This window comes from Saccopteryx leptura, chromosome 2 (genome assembly GCF_036850995.1).
Source record: "Saccopteryx leptura isolate mSacLep1 chromosome 2, mSacLep1_pri_phased_curated, whole genome shotgun sequence".
In the NCBI taxonomy this organism is placed as follows: Eukaryota; Metazoa; Chordata; class Mammalia; order Chiroptera; family Emballonuridae; genus Saccopteryx; species Saccopteryx leptura.
In genome coordinates this window covers 157,780,922-157,807,276 of record NC_089504.1, presented here as the reverse complement: position 1 = coordinate 157,807,276, position 26,355 = coordinate 157,780,922, and the positions used below count along the sequence as shown (strand labels likewise).

Below are 26,355 nucleotides of genomic sequence, written 5' to 3'. Positions count from 1 at the left end.
TGTCAGTGAGTGAGCAACTGACTAATAGGTATCTAAGTATATTTCGATGGTCTTCTAGTGTTAAATAAAGGATTACACAAATAAATTGTGAAATCAAGATTAGTACCTGAGTGGCCTACCTGGATAGCTGGGTTGGATAGAGCATTGTCCTGAAGCACAGAGGTTGCTAGTTTGATCCCCAGTCAGGGTACAGTCAAGAACAAATTGATCTTCCTGTGTTTTCCCTTCCTCTCTCTAAAATCAATAAAATAAACATTAAAAATAAAAAAGATTAGTACCTGAGTAATTTTAAGTGAATTTGGTGGGGAGCTGGGAGGTGCAGTTTCTGTGAAAGTAATTACCTTTCCTTGTTTCTCCTTTTGTTGTATTTTCATTCTTCCAATTTCCCCCATGCCTGAGGCTCATGACTACCATAAAGAAAAGCTGGAGCTGGGCACTGTCCTTACCACTTCTGAAGAGGATGGAGTGGTATTTATTGCTTCCACTCAAGTATGAGAATTTCAAGATTGTCTGTTTAATCTGGTCTGGTCTTTATTTAGCTAAGAGAGCTTCTAATCCTATACATTTGAGCTGCATGTAAGGAGGACCACGCAGGCAGGCTACAGTCAGATGTATCTTAAGCCATGGTGAGCAAGTGGTCCAGCCCCAAGGTGGTCCTGAGCAATTTGACTTTTACTCTAAGGTAAAATTTTGTAATCAAGGAGGACTGTAGTTTCTTTGTTGTGATTTGTTTTTGTTTTCTAGAAAGCGATAGGATTAAAATAAGATGTGAATTTGACACTCATGCCTTAATGGTTTTTTTAAGAAAACATGAGAGTATTCATTTCCAATAGATAATATAAACCCTAAAGAAAGAAGAAAACAAGAGTCAAAAAGACTACGTACAGAGAAAAAAGGATTCAACTGTGGAAATGGTGAAAAAATAAAACCTGTGAGTGGCAGACTTAGGAAAACAAAAGAAACCAAGATTTAGATGGATATTAAATCTGGGACCAAAAGGAAAAATAAAAATCTGGGAACTGATATCCATAGTTGCTTTTGTACACAACAGATAAGGAAAATAATTTATACACTGTTATTTAAACTCTGAATGTAGCTTTCAATATGTAGACTAGGTAATATTGATGAAAATAACTTAGAACTGTGACGTGTTCACAAATATAAAATATGCATACCTGAAAATGCTTTTAAGTGCTTCCCATAGCTGGTTTCTGTGGTGTCTTTATAACAATTGTTTGCTTTAGTGTTAGGACGCATGATTTGGCCTTTTCGGTTTGAGTATCTTTAAAGTCAAATATATAAAAGACATTTCTATGGAAACTGAATTTCTTTCATCAAATCTTCTTGGTGCTTCTCTTCCTCTCCCTCCGGTGTCTGGCAGATTTGGAATGGCCGCCTTTCCCATTCTGTCTCCTGCCCTTCAGTGTGGGTCAGCAGTGACTTCCTCGGACAGATGACGTGGTGGTTGCTTAGAAGCTTCCACTCGTGCCCTGCGGGGATGAGTGGAGAGGCCTAGGTGAGTCTGGGTGAGTCGAGACTGTGTGGATGACAGCGGCAGACAGCCAGCACCCCAGGCTGCATGATGTCGCGCTGCATGAGTAGTGGTCCCAGGCCAGACAGAGCTGGCCTGCTGAACCCGAGCCCACCACTCACCCACAGAACAGGCCCACCCTCTTCCACACACAGACTTCCAGGATCTGAGGATGACCGCCAGGTTCCACTGCTGTGGTCGTGGTCCTCAGGCCCTCATGTGGGCCTGGCCACTCCTCTCTGGACATACCCCAGCCTGCCAACTCCCTCTGCAACTGTGTAGCACTCATCATTGAAAAGCGTTTCCTTGTTCTTGTTTCACCCTATGTCTCCTGCTCATAACATGCCCTGTAGCAGGAGCTGCCTTCCCTTGGTTCCTTCCCCAGGAGGCAACATTTTCCTCATCCCTCCAGGTGCAGGTCAAGTGCAGTCTCCTCGGCAGTGCTGCCCGTCACAACTCGCTCCTGACCCAAGTGCTGGTAGGGTCCTTGTGCCCAGCTTCTCATACTGTGCTAGGCCATGTGCTGGGCCAGCTCCTCAGTGGGGCTGTGAGCTCCTTGAAAGCAGTTACTTTATTTTTGTACCTTAATACTTCACAGAGTACCGGGCACATATCAAGTGCTTAACAAATGCTTAATGAGTTGGATAATTATCTCATATACTTTGGGTATGTGTATGTACACACACACACACACACACAACTGGTCTACTGTTTTCCACAAGGCTATCAAGTGAGACAGTCCCAATTCATGTTTCAATCGAGATTTAAGATCTGGTTCATTGACTTTCCCTGTTTACCACCACAGCCCTTCAAGAAAGAGAATATCGTATTTCCCCATGTATAAGACGCACCTTTTACCAAAAAATTTGGGGTCTAAAAACTGGGTGCATGTTATACAGTGGTTGTAGACTTTTTACTTGCATTTCTTGCTTTTTCACACAGGAGAAGTTGTATGAATTTTATGGTGAATAAAACCTGAGGTCAATAACTTTATGTAATACATTCTTTTTTCAAATTTCAGGCCCCAAAATTAAGGTGCGTCTTATACATGGGAGCGTCTTATACATGGGGAAATACGGTATATTTCGTTTGGAATTATTGCTCACAAAAGTTAGGGGATCAGGGAACGTGCAGATACTCCAGTACTATCAGCCTTTTGTATAGTGCATTTTCACCAATGAAATAAAAATTTGTTTTGCATCTCATTTGCATAATCAAACAACTTTTTTTCACTTATTATTTGCTTTTCTGATGTTCTTGTTTAATAAAAATCAAATGTTTCTTTTTTTTATCACTTCATATTTATTTTGAAATATCCCCTAATTTTTGTGAGCAGCATACTTTCAGCTATCAATGCTGCCTTTTTAAAAAATGCTATCAAGCCCTCCAGGTTTGTGTAGTGTGTCTGGAATGTGTTTATTCATTTCATTTTGCTCTTCCACCTCTCTCTCCTGGTCACTCGGACTAGCTGAGAGACTGCGCATGCCCTGGTGTGTTTTACTACTGCAGCATGTAAACTGGGGGCTGGTAACTTGACCTCATTTATTATTATCATTAATAAAATATCAGTACTTTGTACTTATAGAGTGCCTTACCATTTGCAAAGTGATTTCCCATTTCTTGTGTCATCAGAGTCTTGCTAACAGCTGTTTATTGGTTTGTTTGTTTTTTAGAGAGAGAGAAAGAGAAATATCAATTTGCTGTCCCATCCATTCATGCATTCATTGGTTGATTCCTGTATGTTAAAGTGACCAACTTTTTTACAATAAAAAGGACAAAAATAAATTGAAGAAAACAATATCATAAATAAAAGAATCATTTTATTCATTGCAACAATAATATACTATGATTAATGCATAATAAAAACATTTGTAATATTTTATATTGTAATTATGCTTACATGCCTATTAATTTTTAATAACTGTAAGAAAAAATACTCATTTAGTAAAACTAAATATCAAACAAAACCACTAATTTGGAGTGATATTCAGGTGTATTTATAATTTTCTAATTACAAAACATCTGTTTTATGCAACTACTTAATCAAAATTCATTATTAACAGATATGGTTTAAGGTTAGATTTCCACTTTAAAACTCAAATTTCGGGAAAATACTTGTAAATAAAATTATATGTATTTGGATTATTAAATAGATAATGAATTAATAAAACGTGAATTGTGCTTACCTATGATTGAATATTCACTGAGAAAGAAATAATCGTGAGTCTACAATGTCGTATGTGCCGTGTTGTGTTTCAGTAAGTACACAAAGCCATTTGCGTGATGGGTATATCGTGTGCTCTCTCAAGGCCTTCTCTGTGGAGCGCATGCATCTCATAATTGCGCCTCGCTGCACTGTACTGATCCTTGACGAATTGTCATGTCAAATACAAATATGTCACATCACGCTCAATGGATCCACTCTGCATTGATTGAATACGGACATTTACAGATTAGCCTTCCAATATCAAAAAGGAGGACGTGTAGGAGGACACTTTTCAAGGGAGGACGGAACTTACAAAAGAAGGACTGTCCTCCCTAAAGGAGGACAATTGGTCACCTTATGTATGTGCCCTCACTGGGAATTGAACATGCAACCTTGGTGTATCAGTTCGATGCTCTAAACAACTGAGTACTCGGCCTGAGCACTAGCAGCTCTGTTCAGTTGTTTTTCAGTTCAGAAAACAGAAGCTTGGAGAGAGAGGTCATGTTACTGGAAGAGGCAAGGCCTGAACCCAAGTCTTTCTGAGTGATAAGTGCTCACTCACCGCCTGCTGCCCTGGTGCCTCATATTCATTCTGTTCTCTGCTGGACTGAGACGATTCTTGATGCAGAAAAACAAACGAAGGAGTTGAATCACTTTGCTTTCTCTTTGCATTCCCTGCCTCTGTCATCCTTCACCTTTTGTTCCTCCAACTTTTAAGGACTGTATTTATTATTTTGAACAGTCTTTGTGTTTGTCTCAAAGTTAGAATTAGGCTGGTGAGTGCTGTAGGGATACAGAAACACCATGTTGAGGCCCCCCTCGGTGCTCTCCCGCGATATTAGATCAATGTCACCACCTAGCAAGATGGGTGATGTTACCCTTGATTTTTACCAATGAGGAAGGAAGTTCAGGGATTTACTTATCCCTCAAATAGTCTGAATAATCATTTCAAGTGGAAACATCTCTCTGAAGTTATTTTGTGCAGAACGTAACATGCTTTTTTGTTTGTTTTAAGGGAGGGGATGCTCCATGGCAGTTTCTGTGATATTTTCATATTTAGAGCAAGTGACAGTTTAGGAAGATGTGGAGAATGTCTCCTTCCTTATGTTTGGTTTAGTTCAGTGTTAAAATGTAAATTTTACTAGTAGGGATAACAAATATACATCACTTTTACCTACATTTCAACCCTGAGCAAGGATTCGTTTCTGAGATAGGTCCTTAGAATAGAGCTCCAGGAGATGAGACCCAGGACAGGTGAGAGCTTCCGGGTGCAGAGAAGGGTGCTGGTGCACACCAGAGGGATGGCAGCAGGGACTGGGGCCCACAAGGAAAGACTCATCACACTGTCAGCTTCCAGTTTCCTCTAGAGTTGGTTCTGGTTGCTGCAGAAGCCAGCAGTGGTGGCCAGCACTTTCTAGGTTCAAGAGTTGAACACTCACAGTCGCCTCTCTGCTCGTTCCTGCTTCCAGTGAGGATGGTGCCTTCTAGAGATAACAAGCATCTCTCCTCTTAAATTGAATTTCACCAACTCAAAATCTGCTGGTCTTATAATTACAAACTGCTAAATGTTCGGGACAGAAGATCAGTTCTATTATAACAATTCAGTCATAAAACAATCTCTTCTTTCTCTACTTTTCAGACAATTGCAGCACGACTTTCCCAGGGCTCTGATTTTCAGCACAGATGACTTTTTCTTCAGGGAAGATGGTGCCTATGAGTTCAATCCAGACTTTCTAGAGGAGGCTCATGAATGGAACCAGAAAAGAGGTGACAAATTCCTTTCCAAAATCCTGGGAAATCCTATTGTGCATCTAGATTGTAGCTGCTACAGAATGATTACATTTTTTGAAGGAGTTTAATCAAAAGTTCTGCCATTTCTTCCCCCCCAAACAGAATGCCACAGCTCCCTAGGTTCCAGGAAAAAGAACATGATTGGTAATGGTCCTGAAATAGGTGGCATTAACATTGTGTGATGAGGACATGCTGTAATAAAAATGACAAGATATGGATACGCTCACCCTTCTCTGACTTGCATGTTGTTCACTGTTGTATAACATTGTGTTGCAGCAAGAAAAGCAATGAGGAATGGCATATCCCCCATAATTATTGATAATACCAACCTCCACGCCTGGGAAATGAAGCCCTATGCAGTCATGGTAGGAAGAAGTATCATTCTGAATTTTCAGTTATGGACATTTTGTGAGAAAGTTGAAACTTTTGTTCTTTCCTCATTTTCTGATCTTCCAGGACCTCATACTCACTAATAGGCCTCTCAGAGAGCAGGGAGAGAGGTGTTACTTTCACGTTTTTCTGCTGTTCAATGGTTCAGATTTGCTGACATGCTAATAGCACCTCAGGGTACAAGTTTTAAATAGTCCTCAGTCAGAATTTTTCATAGCTTTCTGTCTCGGCTGCTTTCTAAGGGAAGGTCCACATTGGGCACCCACTGAACCTTGCAGAGTGGCAGAGGACATCAGAGGACAGTTTTGTGTGGGGCTTAGACAGGGGGTTCAGTGCTGAGTAGTGTTGCTGCACGGGAATCCCAGGGCACTGTACATTTGTAGTTCAGGGACAGATTTAAGATGGACACTAGCACACAAACATGCAGATGACCACTCAGCTCTGTATTGTCAGAAAAGAAAAACAGGAAGATGAATGCAACAGTGCACGCTTTCCTTTAATTTTGAAACGTGTGACCTGTTTTCAGACATGTCTTACTTCTTAGGTTAGTGAACTTTCACTCCCTGTTGGGTGCAGGAAAGAGAAAGGTCCAAACAGTCAGGGGCAGGGAGACAGCTGAGTGCTCTGCTTCTGTCACAAGAATAGCTCCCACACTGGGTTCAGGCAGTCTATTTTTAGGCCTCTTCACATTTGGGGCAGAATAGCTTATGTACAGGTGTGTTTTTCTTTAACTGTATTCTCAGTTTCCCTTAGGCCCAAGGGTGGGACTTCAGTGAATGTTGGAGGGAGTGAGCATCAGCCTCGTGGTCACTTCTGTGCATGCACTGAGAGTCCACTTGGGAGAGAAATGAATAGGGACATGAAGAGTCAAGTTAATTAAGGCATAACTCAGACTGAGGAGGAAATGAGAGTGATTCTTATGGGAAGGCACATCACTTTTTATTTTCTGGATATGTACAATCTTTTTCAGCTATTCACAGCTATTAATAAAACCCAGAAATTAGATATTTTTCATACATGATGCTTGAATCCTTCCCTAATTACAAGTGTTCATCTAAAGAATGAGGAGGAAATCTTTTTACTTAGCTTTTTTCATTTAACTTTTATTATTGAAAGTTCAGTCTGAGAAAAAAATTTAGTAGTCAATTTATGAATGCAAAGGATATTTGAGTGTTTATGTGGACACTGTAATAGTTTTTGAACTCGAGGAAATGGGCACATTGCCCTGAGCCACACTGTAAAGCCTGGCAGGGAGTATGTGTAAAGGATGGGGAGTCACTTTTATGTCCCAAGCTCTGTTCCTGTGACACTGCCATTTTCTAAACCAAGGTGTGGGGAACAGGACAGGGCCTTTGCCAGACATGAGTCTAGGATAATCATGTAAGGGACGCTGAGAAGCCGTTGAGTTCAGTGCTCATTCCTGTGGACAGGATGTTTCTAAGCTAGTTCCACTATTTAAAAAAAAATGGACAAAATAAAGAACCTTTTTAATATTAGGTAGATAAAATGGACCAAAATTTATCATTAGGAATCACAATATAATCTGACAGTGGCTAAGTATGGCCATGAACCAACTGTATTTATTAAGATAAACTGAGGCACTGGCTTACTGATAAAAGGAAATTTAGAAAAGATGTGTAGTGAATGTTAAATGCCAGTATGAACATTCCCACACATACATACTGTGTGTTCAATGTTTTATGTACTTTTGAAAAATCAGGCACTTGAAAATAACTATGAAGTTATATTCCGAGAACCCGAGACTCGCTGGAAATTCAACGTGCAAGAGTTAGCCAGGTACTTCTTTGTTTTTCTAGCTCCTCATTATGTGTCCTGCTATTTTCAGGTATTTCAGACCGAACAAAAGAATCTTTTCAGGCTGGAAATGGACCTGGTAGTTTTCAGGCCAAAAATGGTAATTCTTAGAAATTGATAACTTGGGAATTTTTAATGTGAAGACTTTAGTGTTGGGTCAGTTTTCTAATATAATGCTAAATGCTAAATCTTGGCTTGGACTTGGTCCTTTAAAAGGATACATTTAACATTCGGCTAAAATGCTTCTTCATTAATGAACATTTAAAAGCACGTTCTTCTGCATGGGATTGCACATGTCAGTGGTATTTTTGTATTCAGGCTAAATAAATATCTTTATATGTCGAACAGTTTGGGGTTCATTTGTGGTCCAGATGTTGCTTCTAATTTATAAAGCAATAAATGTCCGAATACTAACTTGTTGACTGAATGAATGAATGCATGAGTTCTGATATTCTATGTTATTTGATAATGTCAATGATTTAAAGTAACCAGTGAAAACAGAATTTACTTTTCAGGAACAAGGCTAGTTCATCTTATGGTTAAAAGGAGACAGTGTTCCCAAAGTGGGCCTGTGAACCAGAACCACCCGAACTGGATGTTAAAAATCGTAGCTTGTAGACCCCTTGCATGGCTGGAATTTCTGGGAATTACATTTTGACCTATAATGCCAGTTGATTCTCACACCCAGTAGAATTTAAGATAGTTTTAATAAGCATCTAGAAGTATCTAGGACTAACTGATGTAAATCGATTATAGATGTATTCATGCTTAACAGGCAAATATATAATAAAAAGATCTGGTGTTCTTTTTTGTCTTGAAGCACAGCATTGAGGCTTCCAGAAACAAAGCATTCTAATGTGTTAGGGTCTTTGCAAGCTTCAGGGTGGTTTAGGGTGTGGAGGCCAGCATGGAAGACAGGAGTGGGGCCTGAAAGAGGACAGCACAGCAAGATGTGACACTTTTGACAGTGCAATCCTGAGCATAGGCAGGGCATACCTGTGTAAGAACACAGGACTCGTAAAATACAAGTAACTTTTTCTCATGTAAGGCCTTAACTAAATGTTTGCTTGTTTTTCCACATAGAAGAAACATTCATGGAGTCCCAAGAGAAAAGATACACCGAATGAAGGAACGGTATGAGCACGGTGTGACCTTTCACAGCGTGCTTCACGCAGAGAAGCCGAGCAGAGTGAACAGGAGCCAGGACAGGAGCGGGGCGCCGTCCTCCAGTGGGGCGGGATACTGGAGTGCCTACGCAGAGGCCCCGCCCCGGAGGGCGCCTGGGGGCTTTGCACAGGAGAGCTCCTTTAACAGAAGGGGGGGTTGCCACCACGGGTACTAGAGGCCCAGTTTCCAGGCATTGTTTTCTTAAATCTGTTTTTCTTTGATTTCAGTATTTATTCTCTGTTCAGTTTTGGTCAGAGCTCTAATTCCAGTGTAAATAGTTGAACCTGAATGTTTTTGAGCAGAAGTCATCATAATCACGTTCAACAGGCATTTGTTAAAGTGATCCTATGTGCATGGTCTGATGCTGGGAGTTCTGCAAGTTCGGTGAAACCAAGTCACTCTCTCTAGGGAAAGAATCTGAAGCTGAAACCTGAGATTATGCCCAAGAACATAATCAATCAGGCACATAGGTTCATAAATAGTGTTTATAGTATATAAGCTTCAGTACCACTTTCTCTGATCTATTTTTTTAGGAATTCATCTCTATCAGGAAAGCTGGAAAGGCGGGTGAAGTGAGAGACAGGACAAGTTTTGGTGCCATTGCTACTTTTTAAATCTATGTATCCAGAAATGTGACATGTGTGGCTGTTGATGACAATATCGATTCTCCTTTAAAATGAATGTGCTTGAAAGTATACACCTAAGGGAGTACTGTTCTTCAAAGCGGACACTTTGGGAGATTATTCCTTTATTCTGGTGACAGATCATTGTTAAAAAACTGTCGAATACTCCTCACTAGCTATATAGGCTGAGGAAAATCAGTGGCATTATTTAAAGTCACTATTTATAGTCTTGTGTTTTAACTACCACTTTGAACAAGGTTAAAGCTGAATAACTTTTGGCTGTTGTGCTAATAGTATAAGTAAAACAAGCCTCCTTTATAAAACATCAATTTTTAAAATGAATCATTAAGCAGTTTTTAAAATCGGCTTATAAATGTAGTTAGTTGGCAACCCCAACGTTAGGGAGTGCAAGGAATCAAGCATCCCAGGATAGAGGTCGCAGAGGGCCAGGTACAAGTCATGCTGCCAGATGAGCAGCTCGTGTTTATGTGGCATTAAGACAATGAAGTTCTACCACAACTTTGGAATGTCCCTCTTATACCAATACTGAATTTGTGAATCCAAATGAAGTCTCAGCAGGCTGCAATGAGATTAGCCTGGTGAGAGACTGTGACAGATGAGACCACGCAGGATGTGTGCTTTATTTCCTGTCTGCCAACAGCTTCTTGCTAATGTTCTGTGAAGTATTATTTTAAGTGTCTTATATAATGGTGCTTTTATGGTTATTAAAAATCATATATGGTGTTGCTTTATATGGATTTATCATTGAATCTATGCCTTCTTTGTTCAACAATATAAAAAAATTAATTACCTAAATCTCAGAATTGTACCATATTAAGAACCAATTTTTCTATATCGTAAACTTATTTACCAATCTTCTTTAATGAACAGGATATAAAAGACAAAATTAACCTTATTTTTTACTTGCTTACATAAATTATCTGTGCACTTTAGAAGACTATTTTACTCTGACATTCCATTATCTGATTCTATTGAAATCTATTCAACATCTTGATGACTACCAGCAATATATTTATACTTCTTAATTAACATTTAAAAAATTGGGATCTCCTTTGAGTCACAAAGTGGCTGATGAAACCAATTTAGTGAATTTGAGTAAATCTAAGGTATTTTTATTAAAGTTGTGTGAATTCTCCGTGTCCAATCGTAACGCACAGTAATCCCCTAATGTGATAATCCACAGGCTACTGCTGTCCGGGCCCAAGTAATCCTCAGTATCCGAGTCAGTGTGGCCTCTGCAAGGGGGCTTGACTCACTTGGACAGCGGGGTTAGGAGTGTCAGCATACCCACACTGTCCTTCCTATGAGTCCAAAGAAGCCAAAAGGGTCAGCATTCAAGCCCTCCTGACTTGTGTCTGCTTAGGACTTTTGGGCCACTAGGGCCGAGTGACCACTATGGAGAGGTGGCCCCAGGTTACAGATGCAGAGCTTTTACAGAGCTCAGAATAGTTTCCTGGTCTACTTGTCTCCTTTCTCCTCCATATGATACCTAAAATATATGGGAGGGAAGCATAAAAATAATTGGTTAAATGCCATCAACTTTATATATCCCAGCTAGAAGTGATCTATTTTTTCTCTCCACTCTGATAAAAGTTTTGAACCCTCAACACTGACATTTATTGCTTCATGGTTAATGTGTGTATTGTTCATACAGCTCATGTAGTGCTTCACATGCACAACGGCTCTCACTGAGCGACTGCTGAGTACGTAACACAAATTGCTTTTACCACTGATCCTGCATGCATTGCACACTGTTGACTCTGCAATCATTAAGTGGTCACTTTCAGGACTAATATCCACACATCCTCGAGCTTCACTTTTGCTTATATAGCTTAGTTTTATTATTTATAATTTATAAAAAGGAGAGTGTGCATTAAATCCCACTCTGATAGGTGGTCTACATGGTGCTGAGTAGTGGAGGAGGTAACAGCAGCCAAGTTTTCCAGGATAAAAACAAGTTTACATTCTTATAATTCTTTCTGTTCCTGAGACTCAAGTTTCATTCTGTGTTCTAGAATGGATCACCAGGAAAATGAAAGCACGTGAAGACCAAATTGTTTTATGAACAAAAATATCGCGTTAATAAGATGGGCAGAACACAAGTTAAAAAAGACTAGTGGAACAGACTGCTTGTTACGTTGATGACTTTTAGGAGAGAAAATCATAGGCCACAGTTATAGAAAGAAATAAACTGCTTCATAAAAGAATTTATCCTTGGCTTTGAAATGTGTTTCTCATTAGATTTGAAAACATATTAACCTCTATACTGTACACCTGAAACTAATACAGAGTAATAGAGTGTAAACTGTAATTTAAAATAAAAATAAAAATAATATATATAAATTTAAGAGCTTCTCTATACTATTAGCTCGTAGTTTTAACCACCTTTTCTTTTTTCTATTAAGCACGAGAAAGGAGCAAATGACTCTCACCTTGCGCTGCACTGTCACCTCCGCTGGGAGGGGTGTCTGAGGAGACCTGGCCCAGGGGCCTGGCGCGTCCTGCGATGGCGCCAAAACCACACAGGCAGAGTCAGGGTCGATTTGAAACAGGTTTTCTAGGCTGCAGTCCAGGACGTCCTTTTGTTAATACAAAATTAGTACTATGAAATTTGCTTCTGATTTAAAGTATTTGAATTTTTAATTGAAATAATTTAATTTCAGAGATCACATTGGGATCATGTGAAAGACTTAATTACACTGAGGGTTCTATTTTTCTTGTAGCTATGCTGACTTAAGGATGAAACATTGTTCAAAAGAAAACACCAGTCATATCTCAGCCCGATTTTTGATCAGGACAGAACTACACTGGAACGAACACGTGCATTAAGGGAAAGTGGTTCATAGTGGGTTACCTCTAAAAAACCTAAAGCAGTAACTAAAAGGAACTATGTGAGTCAGAATAACTATACTGAGAAACCTAGTTTCATTTAATTAAGGACACAATCTAAAAGGAAAGGGTATGTGTAGTTCATTCGTAAAATACTTGTAGTAAGCAAATCCCGTTCTAAAGATTTAAAGGAGATTTTTTTCTTGATTAGTTAATAAATATAGTCAGCTTTAAGATCTGTAACATAAATGAAAGTATCCAATACAGAAGCAGGCAAAGAGCATTCCTATAATATATGAGCATCCAGGTATGATATTCACATGATACACAAGAACCATTTCTTTTCTCATTTTGCAAATATGAGTGTGCAGTTTGAAACTGCATGTGCGTTACAAACTGGAAAGGTTAAGAATCAATAAGTTTTGTCATTTTTGGTTCTGTTGCCTTTACAGTCTCTTAGATATATCTTGTATTGTACTTGTATTCTGCACCGAGTCTCCTGCTTCCTCAGGACCGAGGCGGGGATTCTCCTGTTCCCTGACCATTGGGCCACAATGGTGCCTTGAAGAGCTGGGAGCAATCCTCGTGGACTCAACATCCATAAATACGCGTTCGCTTTCTCCCGCTGAGCCAGACAAAAGGGCCTGAGTATTTATCAATGCAAGTTCTTCGTCAGCTACTGAATCACTTTCCAAAAGAGAAATGTCATTCAAATTTTTAAGTGGAGTCATCTGAGGAGAACTTAATCCCTTTTCCTTTATGGGTGTTTCAAACCTGCTACCATAAGTCCGTGGTGGCTGAAACGCCTTCTGGGCAGCCGGAGACACAAATGCACAGATGGGACTAACAGGCGGAGGTAAAGGCAGTCTACTCAAGAAATCCAAGGCTCGTCTCTTTTTGCAGGTTTTTGGGTCATCAACCTTTTTCTCCCCTTTATAAGACTTTGAAGTCATTTGGGCTGATACAGGTGTGTGAACAGACGTCCCTTTTGACTTACAAAGTGATAAAGGACTTTGATAGTTCACTTCATTATTGGGAGAAGACATCTAAATATAAAAACATGAAAAAATGGCATATAAAATTATGTGTTCATATATAAAACAAAATCAAATTAGCTTTTCATTAAAAATATTTAAACTTGAAAACCACACACATTCTCACTCCCCTAATGGCAAACAGGGCAGATGATTTCATGTGACATTCATATTGTTATTTCCTCAGAAGGAAATAACTTAGCAGAACGGATACAAAAATGGCATGAAAAGATGGATGGAGACTAATCACAGTAAAAGACAAAAAAGGAAGTTGGGTACATCTGCTTTCATCTTTTCTTTTTTTAGTATTAACAGGTTCAACAAAAATAAGCACTCTAAAACCATTTTAAGAACACAGACCGCCTGGGTTCTAATACCTCCTTTTCTGGCTTTGTGACTTTAGGCAATTGCTTAATCTCTCTTTGCCACAGTTCCCTCATCTGTAAAATGGTGACAATAGTTTTTATCTCAGAGGGTGTTGGGAAGGTAGTGAATTAACACAGATACACTTACCAAGTTTTAGTTACCTAAGAATTAGTCGTTAGCCAAAATTACACTTTAGCTTGATTTGCATTTATTGTGTTTCAAAGAGTTAAATCAAACTAAGCTTAGAAACAACCCTAATTATATAGAATAGTCCTCCTAGCACAAAGACACAGGCAAAAAAATCTTTTCTATCACATGCAGTAGAAATGCTAAAAATTAAAGTACTTGTTTGTACAATTTGTCCCCAAAGAGTGCTACATTCTGGCTTTGATAAGATATCATTTCCAAATAACCTATACCTATAAAAGTCATATAACAATTACACTTTCCAAATAAATTTAACTATATTTTACCATGTTTACTAGGTATATACCAGAATATACTGTTGCCTTAATATATATTTATAAAATTCCTTAAATTTACATGAACTTACCAGAAACTTATTTCCTGTACCAAGGACTCTCTGAGCAGTGTGTAGTTCTGAAGCACAGTCGTTAGTTGGGGTGGACCACTTGGGGTCATTTGCATTAAGTATATGCATAAGTTTGTTTTCTGCATCACTGTAAAATATGTCCATATTCTAAGAAAATAAATTGGAAAAGCTGTTTAATAAAATGCAAACTTATACATTTATGTTTTTAGAAAGTGTTACCTTTAAAACCAGAAGATAAACAAACAAACAAACAAAAAGAATGACATACCCCAAATTTGATAACTGTCAAACAATGTGCTAATGCCGAAGTGGAGAACCAACATGGGCGACTCAGGAGAGCTCAGCTGTCGGAGGGGAGAAGGAACACGTCTCTGGACATCAGGGAAGGACAGCAATGTGAGAGCCGTCCCCAACCACCTCGTTTAATATAGCAAAGTATACTAGGATTCTGGATTTGGAGTTGGAAGACTGGGACTCAAGTTCCATCTCTATTTACTACTAATAGCTGTAAATCATCCAAAATCTACAGAATAGCCCTTGGGTTAGGAGTAAAATGAGAGAATGACCTCATGTCTGTTCCAAGGATTAACTGAAACATGTCAAATACCAGCAAATTCATATCGTTTAGCCTTAACTCATGAAAGTATTCTGTAAAACTCAAATGCTATGGAAATGAAAATCAGGAGTCTCTGGATTGCCCTAGAATAGTCTCAGAGAAAGCCGGGATGTAAACTGTAGGTTCTCTGTATGGGAGCCAGATAATGAAGTAACCCCACCCACCACCACCACCAATTTAGGGACCAGGCAAATCAGGTATTACTCTTCACTGTGTGTGGATTGCGTCTTTAGGTAAATATTATACAAACTTCCTATATACAGCTAGCTACTGTTTTAAAATGATTTTATTTATATAAATTTTGAATAGCATACATTTGAAATATTAAACTATAGTACTAAGAGGCTTATCTTTTGTAGATTCTTTACTAGTTAGCAATTGATAAAATTCAAAATTTTACTGGGAGGCAGCACTACACAGTAGTTAATAGTTGGGATCTGCATTCAGATAGCTTAAATATGAATCCTGGTTCTACCAATTTGGCTATGTGACTTAATCCCTCTGCTTCTCATTGAAAAAGTAGAGAATTCCCTATCTCACCAGGGTAGGCTTAGAACAAGACCTGACACACACAAGCACTCAAAGTTTAGTTAATATTACTCTGTGATGTATAAATAGATTTAAGCAAAAATGCATATGATCCAAGGAAAATAATATTTTCCCACTTGGGATTATTTCAAATCAAGGACAGGTATAAACTATTTAAAATGCTAGATGTGGAATTTAAAATATAAATTTGGAGTCTGTGTATTATTAACTAATTATACTACCAGCTACTATGAACCACATATTATTCTTGTCACAAATTTCCAGTTTGCCCACACAGTCTGGAGCTTGAACATGCTTCTCACCATTTCTCCTTAGTTCCCTCAAGTCATTCTCTCCCTGGAAGCTATCACCCTACCTCCTCAGGTTCATGAGCAATTAACATATGCTAAAAACCTCCCCAGCATCATATTTCAACATCCAACTTTCATTACAGCTGCTGCTCTTTTGAAATTTGGCTCTCAAAATAGTGAAAGCCAAATATCAAAGAAGAGACCAAAAAGTGGGTAATGCTCAAAACTATTTTTACCTTAATATTTTTCATTTTGTGGAATGTCTCCTGAAAATGGCTCTCCTTAGGACTGGCAGAAAACATGGAAAACTCTCCAGCAAATAAAGTAGGAATTCTTGATTTGGATTCTGGTCGCCACTGAAGGTTGCTCGCAGCAATTAACATGTGAGGTTTAATGATGTCTTCATTAAGATCTATCCAAAACTTGATTGCCAGTAAGTTATGGCATTCATCTGACAAATAGACCAAAGGAGCAAGACCTACAACAAGAACAAATAAAAACCCCATTTCATAATATATGTGTTAGATAAATTTAAAAGTACAAGGAGCCACTAATATACCCATTTATTTTGGTATGCTAATGGTAAAAACAAATCAAAATAACTAAATTTAGAGAAAGCCCAGGATTTCCAAAATGACCTGTTACTTATAGTACTAAAATTTCAACACCAGAGTGACAATACATTCCGTTCCTGAGGTCATGGTGGAAATACAAATTTGTGTAACTCTTTGGAGAAAAATTTGGTAATACCCAGCAGAGTAACATATACACTTAACTTTCACCTGCAATCCCATTTCTAGTTCTCTATTCTGAAGACATACTTCTAATGATAGTAAAATACACATGAACAAGGTTGATGAAAACACATGTGGGAGGCTACTCATTAGAGCAAGTTTATAATTACAAACCACTAACAGCGCACTATCTTAGCTCATGCCCGGGATAGTAGTTGGGTGAACCATGGCTCATCCTTATAATGGAGTACTATGCAGCTAACAACAGAGTAAGGACCTTCATCAGTGATTTCCAAACATACTGTTATATGGAAAAGAAAAACACAAAAGGAAGACTAAAGTGTTACCCTTCCTATAAGAAAGAAGAAGATATAAGCAAATATACATGTATCTGTCCATTCATACAAAACATACAGGAAGGGCTTTGGCTGGGTGACACGGCTGGTTAGAGCATTCTCCTGATAAGCCAACATTGCAGGTTTTATCCCTGGTCAGGGGACATACATACAGGAATCAACCAATGAGTATTTCAGAGAACTAGAACAAATATTCCAAAATTTATATGGAACCAGAAAAGACCCTAAATAGCAACAGTCACTTTGAGAAAGAACAAAGTTAGAGGAATCACACTATCTGATATCAAGCCATACTACAGGGCTATAGTAATCAAAACAGCCGGGTACAGGCATAAGAGCAGACACATAGATCAATGGAACAGAACAGAGAGTCCAGAAATAAACCCACACCTTTATAGTCAGTTAATATGTGACAAAGAATGCAAGAACATAAAATGGGATAAAGATAGTCTATTCAATAAATGGTGTTGAAAAAACTGGACAGATATGTGCAAAAATATGAAACTAAACTACCTTCTTATACCATATACAAGAATAAAGTCAAACTGGACGAAAGACTTAAATATTAGACTTGAAACCATAAAAATCCTAGAAGAAATCATAGGCAGTAAAATCATGGACATTTCTCATAGAAATATTTTTTCTGATATATCTCCTCAGGCAAGGGAAACAAAAGAGAAACAAATGAGACTACATCAAACTAAAAGTTTTTGCACAGCAAAGAAAACTATCAACAAAAAGAAAAGAGCCCACCTAAAGGGAGAACATATTCACCAAACATCTGCTAAAGAATTAATCCAAAATTTATAAAGAACTTGTAAAACTCCAAAAAACATCCCGTTAAAAAATGGGCAAAGGATCTGAATAGACACTTTCTAAAGAGAACATACAGATGGTCAACAGACATATGAAAAGATACTCAAAATCACTAATCATCAGAGAAAAACAAAACCACAATGAGATATCACACCTGTCACAATGGCTATCATCAATAAACCAACAAACAAGTGCTGGTGAGGATGTGGAGGAAAGGGAACCCTACTGCACTGCTGGTGGGAATGCAGACTGGTGCAGCCACTATGGAAAGAAGTATGAAGTTACCTCAAAAAATTAAAAATGGAACTGCCTTATGACACAGCTATCTCACTTCTGGGAATGAATATACTTTAAGAATCCCCAAACACTAATTCAAAAGAATTTATGTAACTCTGTTCACTGCAGCATTATTTACAATAGTGCAAGATATGGAACCAGCTCAAGTGCCCATCAGTGGATGATTGGATAAAAAAGCTGTGGTACATTTACACAATGGAATACTACTCAGCCATAAAAAATAAGGAAATCTTACCTTTCACAACAGCAGAATGGGCCTGGAAAGCACTATGCTAAGTGAAATAAGCCAGGCAGAGAAGGACAAGTACCATATGATTTCATTCATATGTGGAATCTAACGAACTAACAAGCAAAATAGAGAAAGACTCATACATAGAAAGCAGTCTCACAGCTGTCGGGGTGGGGGAAACTGGGTGAGGGAGGTAGAAGGATTGAGCAAAAAAAGAAAAAAAATAACTCAGACACAGACAACAGTGTGGTGATCGCTGGGGTGGTGGAGGTGGAGGCAGGTATGGGGGATAAATGGTTATGGATGAAGACTTGACTTACGGGGTTGAATACACAATATGGTGAACAGAGACGTCATGTGTTGTAGAACTGGGCACCTGAAACCTGTATCATTATGTTAACCAGTGTCACCCCAATAAGTTCAATTAAAAATTTTAAAAAGAGGATGTGATATGGGGCATAAGAAGTATTTAATACAAATAAGTATTTTTTGTAATAAAAACAGATAGTGAGCTATTCCCCTCCCCCAAAAAAGAATCAATCAATGAATGCATAAATAAGTCAAACAGCAAATCAATGTTTCTCTCTTGGGGCTCTCAAAACCAATTACAAAAGAAACATAAACTAGAACTACAGAGACTGGATATGGGAGAGGAAATAAAGAACTAGCAGCGAGTCAGCAGGGGTGTGGGTGGGGTAGGTGGAACTTCTCTGAGTCTGTCTTTCTGTGTAGCTCTGACTCTGGGAGGACAATGAGAGTCCACATTTCCTTCCTCGGTCCCTCACACAAACAGCACCAACCAGTTCTGAGGGAGTCCCAGTGGGCACTCCATCTATATTAGCTCTCTGTGCTTGAATGCTGCCTTGTAATAAGAAGCACATCTAGCAATCAGATCTTGGTTCTAAACACCATTTTCTTCAAAAAAAGAAAAACAAAAAATAAAAACAAAACAAAGAAAAAAACACAGACAAAAAGAAAAAAGATCCAGGGCTCCTGGGAGAAGTACAGCAGGTCCTCAAATAACATCATTTTGTTCAGAGCTGTTTCGTTGCACTGTTGATGATATGCTGCAGAAACTTACCTTTATTTGTATCACTAACATGTGGTAAAGCTGGTTTTGTTATGTCGTTTGGCTCAGAGTTGCAGGACCTACCAACAGCGTTAAGGGAGGACTCGTTGCAGTTCATTCCCTGACCGGGGCCGGGAATTGACAAGGTGAGCCTGGAACATCTTGTGATGCCAAAAAAGGAAGGAAGTACTCAAAAAATACAGGAGTCACCCTGAAAAAGCTCCCAATGGCCCAAACTAAAACAATACAAGCAATAAATACTGAATTTTAATCCACAGAATAAATATTCTTAAGTCCATACTGATATACATCAAACACACATGTGGGGAAAGGGAGCAGCTTTTCCTCTCAGTAGAATTCCAATGAATGTACAAGGAAGAAAGAGAAAACCATCATTAGGCAAATACCACAGTAATAACTGTTGAAAACAAAATCATCTATGGACACTCAATGAAATGGGTGAAAGTCTGCAGTGAAGTAGGATATGAATAATCTCAAAGAATCTCCTCTGAGATATTTACTGACTACAAAAGGAAAGCCAGTTATTTCCAGGGAAGAAGCCCAGCGGACACCACCTGAACTAAGGGACCAAGGTTGTTGCCATATAGCAGCAAGAAACACAGCATTGCTGACCCCAATACGACATACAGAGGAGACAAAACATCATTTCTGTGGTAACTTTGCCAAAAATGTGTAATTTTCTCCAATCATGAGAAAACCTCAGACAAACTATGCTACAAAATAACTGATCAGTCCATTCAAAAGTATCGAGATCATGAGGAAGTGTTAAAGGTTGGGGAAGGCGAAGCAGAAATAATGACCAGATGAAAGTGGACGGCCTGCGCGCCTTCGTCCCAGCGCTGAGGGCCCACCCCCTGGCCTCTGCCAATGCTTCAAGGCCCCAGACAGGATCCTGCTGTGTAACAACCACTTCTGCTTGCACTGTTCGCCCCATATGTCCACATGTCCCCTCAAGTCTCACTCAAGTATCAACTCTGCAGCCAGTTTTTCTTACCTCCCTGTCTAAAGCTACATTTCTCTTCCCTGCCCCCTGATGCCACCTCTCATTTCCTACCTATATTTTTCTTAACACTTTCTAAGAAAAATACAAATGCTACTACTTACTTTATTTGTGATCTCTCCCCCTCACCACAATGTAAGCTCCATGAAGGTAGGGATTTTTGCCTGTTTTGTTCATTGCTACTCACCCAGCATTTACAACAGAATGTGTGGGAAAAGTCACCAAGTCTGATCAAGATGAAATGAAATGCTATGAAAATAATGCAACATATTAACAACTACAGTCAAAGAAAACCCAAAGAGCACAAAACACAACTAAACAAACAAAAGCCATTAAAAAAAGGAGAAAAAAGCAGCAGAGAGCACAACCCATAAGAAATCAAAACAAAGAAGACAGTTTCTAAATTCTTCAAAACTGATTCATGCTATTAAATTTAGTAAGAACATATTATTCAATAAAATAAAAGCTTGAATAATAGGATGATAAGTAGCTCTATAAGATGGTAAGGAGAGTGTAGGACCAAAGAAATAAATCGAGGACACCAATATGTAATCATGATTCAGATACATGCATTAGAAATAGCCAGAAATAAAACATCAGAAAATAAAAGGCTGGATATAATAATAGTGAATGAAAATTTAAAAAAAATTGAAGCAATCAGAGAACATATAAAAACAAAAATAATGCAACATAAGATTAACTGGTATCCTTGAAATAGAAATCCCAATAAATAAAACAGCAGATGTGTTCAAAGAAACTATAGAATTTCCCTGAAATAAAGAAAGCAACAGGTCTGCAGATCAAAAGAGCATCTGGTATCCCAGGAGAATTGTGGACAGAATTCTTTCACTAAGAAACAGATTAGTCAAGCTTCTGAACTACTAAACAAGATATTCTTCAGATATCCAGACATAGAAAAAAAAAATCACCTAAATGGGGTGAGGGTTGGGGGAATTATGCCAGTCCCAGACTGTTCAATGCCTTCAGATTAATTTCTACAAAGTTCTGAAGGAAGGAGAGAAAGCATAATCCCATACCACTATGCCTAGCCAAGATATAGTCTCAGAATTAAGGTAATAGGTACAAATAACAAAATATGAGGAACTCGTGGAATATGGTGCATATAATGCCTTCTCAAAAAGGAGATGGACAATACACCTTAGCCAAAGAGCAGAGGAAGGGAGAAACCATGACAGGAAGTTGAAAAGTAAGGAATTCACCACATATTTGAGACCTTACTCTATTCCAGGCACTGCTTTAGGAGCTAAGACAGAGCTGTAATAAGGTCTCTGCCTTTGTAGAGCTAATATTCCGGAGGAGGGAGACAAAAAACCCTAAATATGTGTTGTCAGGTGCTGCTGAGTGCCATAGGGAATTTAAAGCTAGGCCAGAGCAAAGAGGAGCACTGCTCTTTTACAAGTGGTAGTCAGGGAAAGGCAAAGACCCCTTAGAAGGCTGCACTGGACTAGTGACTTAAAGGAGCCAGCCACATGGCTGTTGCGGGGGAAGCTTCTGGGAGGAGCAAGAGTGAGTGCAAAAGCTCTGTGATGAAAGTGAGCTCAGTGGGCTCAAGAACAGCAAGGAAGATGTCAACACAGCCTAAGTGCAATTGGGACAGACTGTGAGGGAGGAGACTGGGCGCCTGGTACAAAATCATGAATAAACAGGAGGCTTGTATGTAGAGACCTCCACTGGCACTTGACATGTCATAGTTCTTAGGGAGACAAGGGTCAGTATACCGAATATATCGAAACAGGTAAGAAAAGAGGACTGTGCAATGTCATATTTAAGGAATAAAGTGTAGATGAACTTGGCTAAGATGTTGGGAGTTGTAAAAACTGAAGCTGACACTGAAAAGGTATTTCTTTATTATTTAAAATTTATACCTCAAAAAATTAAAAACAGAACTACCATATGATCTACCATTTCCACTTATGGGTATACATCCAAAGGAAACAAAATCATCAAGCTGAAGACATATCTGTACCCCCATGTTCACTGCGGCATTATTCACAGTAGCCAAGACAGGGTAACAACCTAAATGTCTGTTGATGTGTGAAGTCTGTTGATGTGTGAAAAGATAAAAGAAAATGTAGTACACATAACCTAATATTATTCACCCATAAAAAAATGAGAAAATCCTACCATTTGCAACAATATAGACAGAACCTGAAGGCATTATGCTTCAGATAGAGAAAGACAAATACTATATGAACTCACTTGTATGTGGAATCTAAAAACAAACACAGAAACAAACAAAAATTCATAGGAAAAGAGATCAGACTTGCCATTCAGGAAAGAAACCTGCCCTCTGTCTTCCCAGGCCTCTTTGCTACACAAACATTCCTGAAAAGACCGTCTGAGACAATGGCTGCTGTCACATTAGGTAGAAACATCATGAGAATTGTCCTCCAACACGAGGAAATAATGGGACCACAGAAAACAGCCAGCAAGGCAGTAAATTTTAATACAAACAATGATCAGATTAAACAAACAAGTTAAAAGACAGAGACTATCAGATTAGATAAGAAAGCAAGACTCTTTTTTTCCCCTACACTTGCTGGGTAATGCATCTCAGGCAGTTTAGTACTATATACAGTTGCTCCTTGTGGAATTCCAAAAGAACTGAAACTTAGAATAAAATTCTATGGTATCGGAAGACAAGATGGCGCTGGAGTGGCGGACATACCAACATCCACCTCCAGAACCAAAGTGGATTACAAACTAATTTTAAGAACTATCATCTGGAAAAACCAACTTTGGACTAAACTAAGAGGATTCTTCAACCAAGAAACACTGAAGAAGTCACACTGAGACTGGTAGGAAAAGCGGAAACGCGGAGAGGACTGCCCAGCTCCCCTGAGCGAATGGCAACTGAAGAGACTCGGGTGGCGGGAAGTGAGTTTAGCAGAGAGGGGTGGGTCCTGAGCCCCAGGAACAAAGCCCCAGCTGCAGCCCCAGAGCCTAGAAGAGGCGTAAGGATAGTATTTAGCTGGAAACAAGTCAGGATACTGTTTATGAGAAAGAGACTAATTTCTCAGACCCAGGATTCTTCTTAAAGGGACCACACAGAACACCTCTCTCACAACCACTCACTGGGGCTCTGGGGAATGGGGAGAGAGGAGAGTAGCAGGAAGGGTGTAATCTAGGAGGCACAGGGAGAAACATTTTGGGAGACAGCCACCATAACCACTGGGACAAGTCACTCCCCAAATCTGAAGCGAATATTTCCCCTGGAAACAGCAATACCAGCAAAGGGAAGCAGGACACCAGCCAAAGAAGCTCTCCTGCAGCTCTCAGAGCAGAGTCGCTTAGAAGGAGGGAGCTTTCGGGACTACAGTAGTGAGTCTTAGGGTCTGAGCTGCAGTGCCCACACCCACACGGCTGAGGGCTCACCAGATGGCAGACAACGGCGGGATGTGGAAGCGCGATTCTGCTGGCAAGGGCGGAAGCCGGCTGGCCACCACAGGACCCAGGTGTGAGCTCAGCTTTGCCCGGCTGGGGAGGAGGAGGAAGCGTGCAAAAGTGGTCAAGCCCAGATGCCAGCCGCAAGTAATCCAGCCTGCGGGGGGGGGGGGGGGAGCGCAAGGGGTGGAGAACAGCCCTTGAGCAAGGGTGCGGGAGCAGAGCCTTGCCCCGCCTGAGGAACCGAGGATTGTGGCTTGACCTGGGAGCCGGTTCCACCAGCGGGGGTGGAGCCAAAACTCCAGAACAGGCAGAGTCCCACTACTGAACGTGGGCACGCAGTCCCGCCTGGCCTGTGGAGCCAAGGCTTGCAGCCGTCCCACGAGCGGGCTCCTCCTGCAAGGACAGGGCGAAAGCCTGGAAACAGGCGGAGACCCGCAGCTGAGCAAAGGTGCTCGCCACTGCCCTCAGGGCAGAGCATAACGCCACCCATGGGGGGTGGGGCAAAGGTCAAGGTCACCAAGGTTTGTATACCCTAGCATGTGATCACAGCCACTCCCGTGAAGGAGAGGTGGAAACCACAGCAACAGCCCCAATGGGCAGGCACCGGCAACGGCCATACCCAAACGCCCTAAGCAGAAACAGCAGAGGGGGTGGCAGGCCTGCAGAGAGATCATTCCTAGGGAACAGAGGCGACACCCAGTGGACTCCAGTGGCCAAAACCTTCCTTTACACAGAGAAAATGAGAAGGGAAAGAAATGCAACACAAATAAATCAAAAGAAATCCCCAGAAAAGGACCTGAATGAATCAGATATAACCAAATTGCCAGATGCAGAGTTTAAAATAATGATTGTTAGGATGCTCAAAGATATTAGAACAACAATAGATGGTCATTACAAAAACCTAAATAAAGAGATAGCAAATATAAAAAAGGACATTGAAATAATAAAAAAGAATCAGTCAGAAATGACAAATACAATATCAGAAATGAAGAACACAATGGAAGGAATTAAAAGCAGGATGGATGAAGCTGAGAATCAAATCAGCGAGTTAGAGGACACGATAAATAAAGGCACGGAAGCAGAGCAGAAAAAAGAAAAGAGACTCAAAAAGTCTGAGGAAACTCTAAGAGAGCTCTGTGACAACATGAAGAGAAATAACATCCGCATCATAGGGGTTACTGAAGAAGAAGAGAAAGAACAAGGGATAGAGACTTTGTTCAAGCATATCATAAGTGAAAATTTCCCTCAATTAAGGCAGGAAAACATCTCACATGTTCAGGAAGCACAGAGAACTCCATTAAAGAGAAACCCAAAGTAATCAACACCAAGACACATCATAATTAAAATACCAAAGCTAAGTGATATAGAGAAAATATTAAAAGCTGCTAGAGAAAAAAGACTATCACTTACAAAGAAGCCCCCATAAGGATGACTTCTGACTTCTCAACAGAAACACTTGAGGCCAGAAGGGAATGGCAAGAAATATTCAAAGCAATGCAGAACAAGAGCCTACAACCAAGACGACTCTATCCAGCAAGGCTATCATTTAAAATTGAAGGAGAAATAAAAAGCTTTCCAGACAAAAAAAAAACTCAAGGAATTCACTTTAACCAAACCAAGGCTGGAAGAAATGCTAAGGGGCCTGTTGTAAACAGATGAAAGAAGAAAAAGAATATAGCAAAAGAGGAATACAGTTTTAAAGAATAAAATGGCAATAAACAATTACATATCAATAATAACCTTCAATGTAAATGGATTAAATGATCCGATCAAAAGACATAGGGTAACTGCATGGATAAGAAAACAGGACCCATACATATGCTGTCTACAAGAGACACACTTTAAAACAAAGATTCACACAGACTGAAGATAAAAGGATGGAAAAAAATATTTCACGCAAATGGAAATGAAAAAAAAGCTGGGGTAGCAATACTTATATCAGACAAAATGGACTTTAAAACAAAGACTATAGTTAGAGATAAAGAAGGTCACTACATGATAAAGGGAGCAATCCAACAGGAAGATATAACCATTATAAATATCTATGCACCTAATATAGGAGCACCTAAATATATAAAGCAGACTTTGATGGATTTAAAAGGCGAGATCAACAGCAATACTATAATAGTATGGGATTTCAATACCCCACTAATATCACTAGATAGATCCTCAAGAAAGAAAATTAACAAAGAAACAGCAGACTTAAAGGACATACTAGATCAATTCAATTTAATAGATATCTTCAGAACCTTTCACCTTAAAACAGCAGAATATACATTCTTTTCAAGTGCTTATGGCACATTCTCTAGAATAGACCACATGTTAGGGCATAAAAGTGGTCTCAACAAATTTAAGAAGATTGAAATCATATCGAGCACTTTCTCCGATCAAAATGGCATGAAACTAGAAATCAACCACAACAGAAAAACTGAAAAATACTCAAACACTTGGAAATCAAATAGCATGTTATTAAATAACGAATGGGTAAACAATAAGATCAAAGAAAAAATTAAAAAATTTCTAGAAACAAACGATAATGAGCATATATCACCTCAAAATTTATGGGACACAGCAAAAGCAGTCCTGAGAGGGAAGTTCATAGCATTACAGGCATACCTCAGGAAGCTAGAAAAAGCTCTAATAA

The 26,355-nt window shown here is 39.4% G+C and overlaps 2 protein-coding genes and 1 pseudogene across 4 annotated transcripts in view; 2 read left to right on the top strand and 1 right to left on the bottom strand.

The window, feature by feature from the left end:
• The window catches only part of LOC136391632 (uncharacterized), a 41,946-nt pseudogene extending 36,494 nt beyond the window's left edge, over positions 1-5,452 (top strand).
• N4BP2L1 (NEDD4 binding protein 2 like 1) overlaps positions 1-10,275 on the top strand; it is a 31,944-nt gene extending 21,669 nt beyond the window's left edge. Inside the window, exons 2-5 of one of the 3 annotated variants that reach the window (XM_066369110.1) lie at positions 5,377-5,504; positions 5,805-5,893; positions 7,639-7,715; positions 8,817-10,275. In XM_066369110.1, coding sequence (XP_066225207.1) covers positions 5,377-5,504; positions 5,805-5,893; positions 7,639-7,715; positions 8,817-9,075 — 553 coding nt within the window. In that variant the 3' untranslated portion in view covers positions 9,076-10,275. Of the gene's footprint in view, positions 1-5,376; positions 5,505-5,804; positions 5,894-7,638; positions 7,716-7,764; positions 7,834-8,816 lie in introns of all 3 variants that reach the window. The other 2 variants (XM_066369111.1, XM_066369112.1) reach the window with 2 other exon arrangements.
• BRCA2 (BRCA2 DNA repair associated) overlaps positions 9,130-26,355 on the bottom strand; it is a 72,096-nt gene continuing 54,870 nt past the window's right edge. The window contains exons 25-27 of the mRNA XM_066369106.1: positions 16,018-16,259; positions 14,327-14,473; positions 9,130-13,419 (exon numbers count right to left, since the gene is read on the bottom strand). Of these exons, the coding sequence (XP_066225203.1) occupies positions 12,820-13,419; positions 14,327-14,473; positions 16,018-16,259 (989 nt within the window). The 3' untranslated portion in view covers positions 9,130-12,819. The remainder of the gene's footprint in view (positions 13,420-14,326; positions 14,474-16,017; positions 16,260-26,355) is intronic.